General features: G+C 46.1%; 1 protein-coding gene across 1 annotated transcript; it reads right to left on the bottom strand.

Moving 5' to 3' along the window:
• Positions 1–3564: 3564 nt before the first annotated feature.
• Positions 3565–4176, bottom strand: LOC108772370 (matrix metalloproteinase-19; the record flags this gene model as incomplete). The annotated part of the gene is made up of 1 exon (XM_018537890.1): positions 3565–4176. A coding segment is annotated over one exon (612 nt), but the record flags the coding sequence as incomplete, so codon positions are not given.
• Between the last annotated feature and the right edge of the window lie 66 nt (positions 4177–4242).

Here is a 4242-nt window from a genome sequence, read left to right as displayed (position 1 = left end):
CGTCTAGAAATGCGCGTAAAAGCAACATGCCGTGACTGACCTAAGCGCCGCGAATGGCAACACGCCGTAGCTGACTTGAGCGTCGCGAAAGGCAACACGCCGGGACCGAGTGGTACGTGGTGAAATAGTAACACGCCGCGATTTAGAGCGATACACTGCGGATAGGGATGCTATTGATCTGGTCCAGTCGCTGTTAAAGAGCCATGGTTACAGGGCTGTTGAAGCGTCTCTTGACCTGAAAATGGCATAGCCTATCACAGCCCAGTCGAACCTCACCTCCACGTGGTTCCCGCTGGAAACCTTGAGTAAATGAAAAATTGAAAAAGGACTAACGAGGTTAGACGAAATTAGGGCCGTTGGGTGGGGAGTTCGGGCCGTAGACTCTGCCTAGTTAGGATGTGAGGAATGACACGACCTAGTGCCTCATTCAACGTTGGCATCCGGCGTGGCGCGCCGTCTGGCCCGGAACGTGGTCACTTGGGGATGAAGCTGTAGTGTGTAGCGATAAGTTAGATGTGAATCCCTGACTGAGATCGGAAAGCTTGTACCTCAATCCGGGTAGAGGTGCGGGTAATCACCCCCGGAACAGTGGACCTAACTCTGATCGGAAGAGGGTGGCTACGTGTATGTAACAAACCTGCAAAATATGAGTAAATTTATAGATAAAGAAAAAGCAAAAATCAATATACTGGACAAAATTAAGGCATCGACCAAGGCTAAGACAAAGGAAGTGGAGAGGGTTGATCTGGGAGCAGATCCCTTTGCTAGAAGGGGATCTGTTGGTAGGTCTCCTCCTCAAATGATTCAAAAAGGAAGCGATGAGGTAGCGGCGAAAACATCACCTCCGGGGGAGGTTGTTGATGAGGCGCCGGTGAGTGGAACGGGGGCGGCAGTAGTGACTGATAGGTTGATCGGTCGGAATAAGTAGTATAGCTGTGTATATACCAAACCGTTTAGAAATGACCACGGCTGGTATAGCCAATGGCGTTGCTCCGTTTTGATTGTGTGCGTGCGCGTTTGCGTGTGTGCGTGGCTGGGACAGCCAATGGCGTTGCTCGTTTTTGTTTGTGTGCGTGCGAGTTTGCGTGTGTGCGTGTGTAGGTAAAAAATGCGTGTGAAGGTCGCGCCTCGCTGGTGGGGGCGCCCGGGCGGTCGCCATGACGTCGTCGCGGGCGCCGTCGTCGCGGCGAGCGCGTGGCGAGCGCGCGAAGCGAGGTTACGTCCGCCGCGCGTGCATTTCGCAGGTTATGTCCGTTCCCGCGCATTTCGCAGGTTATGTCCGTTCTCGCGCACGCGCGTGCGCCGTCGAGATTTTCGCGCGCTTTCACGGGATAGCCACGTGATCGCGCGCGTTGTGTTATAAGGTTAGCATAAGCGCGCTCGCCGCGGGCGAGTGAAGCGAGGTTATATCTCTCTCTCGCCGCGCGCGCGTTCTTACAGGTTATGTCTCTTTTCCCGCGCGAGCGCAGTCGAGAGCCTCGCGAGCGGCGCGACGGTCGTTCGGACGGTTGTCCGTTCGTCGTCGTCGTCGTCGTTATTCCTCCTCGTAGCTCGATCACGCGCGCGTATCGTGCGCTCGACGTCGTCGTCGTCGTCGTCGTCGTTCGTTCGTTTCGGTCGCGCGTTGTATCGTTGTTACGGCTGTGGAAAATAAATAAAATAAAATAAAAGGAAAATAAAGAGGGAAAAAAAAAATTAAATGAAAAATAAAGATGTGTTGGGTGAAATGTTCAGTTGGTCAAAACGACGAAACTAATCGTCAATTGTTGTTGTTGTTGTTGCCGTTACGCGATGCACGCCTCGGAGACGATTCTCACCTTTATTTGTTTTTATTTTTTTTTTCCTCTTCCTCGATCTATCTATAGCCTTCATGGTCGCGTTTCGAAGACAGTTCATTTCGACGAATGACTCACTCGACGCGCTCTATCTCTCTCTCTCACTGTTTCCCGTTGCGCGGCGTGATCGGTCTTTTTTTTCCTTTTTTCGTCGTATTTTCGCCGCGACCTCGATCTGTCTCCAAGGTCGCGCCTCGGATGACTCACTCGACGTGCTCTCTTTTCCGTTGCGCGGCGTGATCGGTTTTTTTTTTTTTTCCTTTTTTCGTCGTATTTTCGCCGCGACCTCGATCTGTCTCCAAGGTCGCGCCTCGGATGACTCACTCGACGCTCTCTCTCTCTCTCACTTTTTCCCGTTGCGTGTATGCTTTTCTCAACAGGTTTCTCCATATTATTTTATAAAAAAAATAAAAAAAAAAATTGTTGCGTTGACTAATATACTGTGCCCTTACTTTTGTTTGATATATTTATTCGAAGACGCGCTCGCTCGTCCGAGACAATTTTCTCTGTTTTTCCTCGTCGTTCGCTGGCTCGTCCGAGACAATTTTCTCGGTTTTTCCTCGTCGTTCGCTACGCGCTTACCGTTAATTTATTCAAGGTCGCTACGCGCGATTGCGATCTATTCATAGTTCTCAGGGTCGCGCGTTGAATAAAAAATACATTTTGTTTTTTTTTTGGTCGTGTAATTCAGTAAGATTGAATGTGAAATTGATTTTCTTATTTGTCAATAGATTTTATTCGAGTGTTGTTACTACATGAGTGAATACAATTAATAATACAAAATAATGTTTATTCTTAAAGCGTTTTAATTCGGTCCGAAGATCAGTGCGATTAGTTCGCAATCGATTATGTCGTTGCGATCGAAGTATTCATTTTCGTACATGGTTTTTTGTATGTTCGTAGAATCGTTCACATTAGCCGCGGTATTGAGAAGACGCGAGTACTTTTTGTTTATGATGTCAGATACATTGTCGAATGAGGAAATGAGACGATTGACGCAATATTCTAGATTGAATAAATTGACAACTGTACTGTTTGACAAGGTCATTCGTGAAGATGTCGAATCAAGACGCAACATCGGTATACTGTTAATTCGACCGAAATGCAATGTCACATCTCCGATGTATATTGGCGATGGTGCGTGTTTTCCTTTTGTATTTTCGGGTTGCAAAAGCGACAATATGACGCGTTTATGTTCGATGAGCTCGCTCCATACGGTCGGTGAGAGGAACATCTCTTTGCCGTGACTGTCTCCAAGAACTACAGTTATCTCGCAGGGCAATTTGACGTTGATGCCGACGGTTAGATACTTGTATCCGGTAGCAGTTAAAGGATATCTTCGTTCCAATATGCGTACTGTGGTTCTGTGTGAAAGAAAAAAAAATTAGTTTAGAAAAGCAATGATTAAAAAGAAAATATAAATACCTACGTGTCTTTCGTATCTACTTTTTCGTTATATTGTTTCTGCATATTGTTCGTTTCGTTATACTGTTTTTCCTGTTTTCCATCGTGCTCCGTGATGAAATGCTTTGCTGTCGTATTGGTGAAAACTCTTCTGATCATCGCGTCATTCGTACGCTCGATGAGGAGACGTCGAGAGTCGTCGTCGGTATTGTTTGAAATCGCGTACATGTCTCTCTCTCACGATGTTAATCGAACGATTCGTTCTTTCGCACTGATCGTCTGCGTACCCATGTAGTAATATATTATTTTTACTTAAAACATCGTGCTAATCGTCCAATGCATCCTCTGTGGTGTATTCGAGTAAATTATTTGATTGAAGCAGTCGATTAAGAAGATCTTGCAATTGTCTCAGCAGTCCGTCTGTAGGACAATTTACGTTGAGTATGTTCATGTCGAAATTATCGGCATTCGTTACTGTTTGGGTGAACTCGTTGAATTTGTAATATTGACGTTTTTGTAGAAAATGAAGAGAACCGTCGATATATCGGTAGGCTGCAGTCGGAGATGATGGTATTCCCGGAAATATCGCTTTTAACGAGTGATATTCGCGAATAGTCATGTCGCATTCATTCATTAACGCTACGCTGTCGCCATCGAAGATCACGTACGTTTGTCCTCGGTTGGTGACTAATGCTGCGTTAACGCGCATTTCTGCGGGAAAGTTCAGGTCGGAATACGTTTTCGGCCAACCATTTTTCAATTGAAAACTCGGATAATCTACCATGTAAATTTTATTATTCGCGAACATCACAATTTCTTCTGATGGTCGTTGATACACGGCGTTTATTGAAACGTTCGCCGGAAGAAAATGAAGATAGTCGTTGAGTGCGAGTGGTCCCTTGTACCTTTTACCATTGATTGTTATCACCCATATGCTCTTTCGATAAGTGACGAATATGTTATGTTTCAACACCAGTACATTGTCCACGTATGGTAGATCGCA

The sequence above is a fragment of the Cyphomyrmex costatus genome, unplaced genomic scaffold (genome assembly GCF_001594065.2).
Source record: "Cyphomyrmex costatus isolate MS0001 unplaced genomic scaffold, Ccosl1.0 scaffold1871, whole genome shotgun sequence".
In the NCBI taxonomy this organism is placed as follows: Eukaryota; Metazoa; Arthropoda; class Insecta; order Hymenoptera; family Formicidae; genus Cyphomyrmex; species Cyphomyrmex costatus.
Note: the sequence above shows the minus strand (reverse complement) of the source record. Positions and strands in the feature narration are given on the sequence as shown.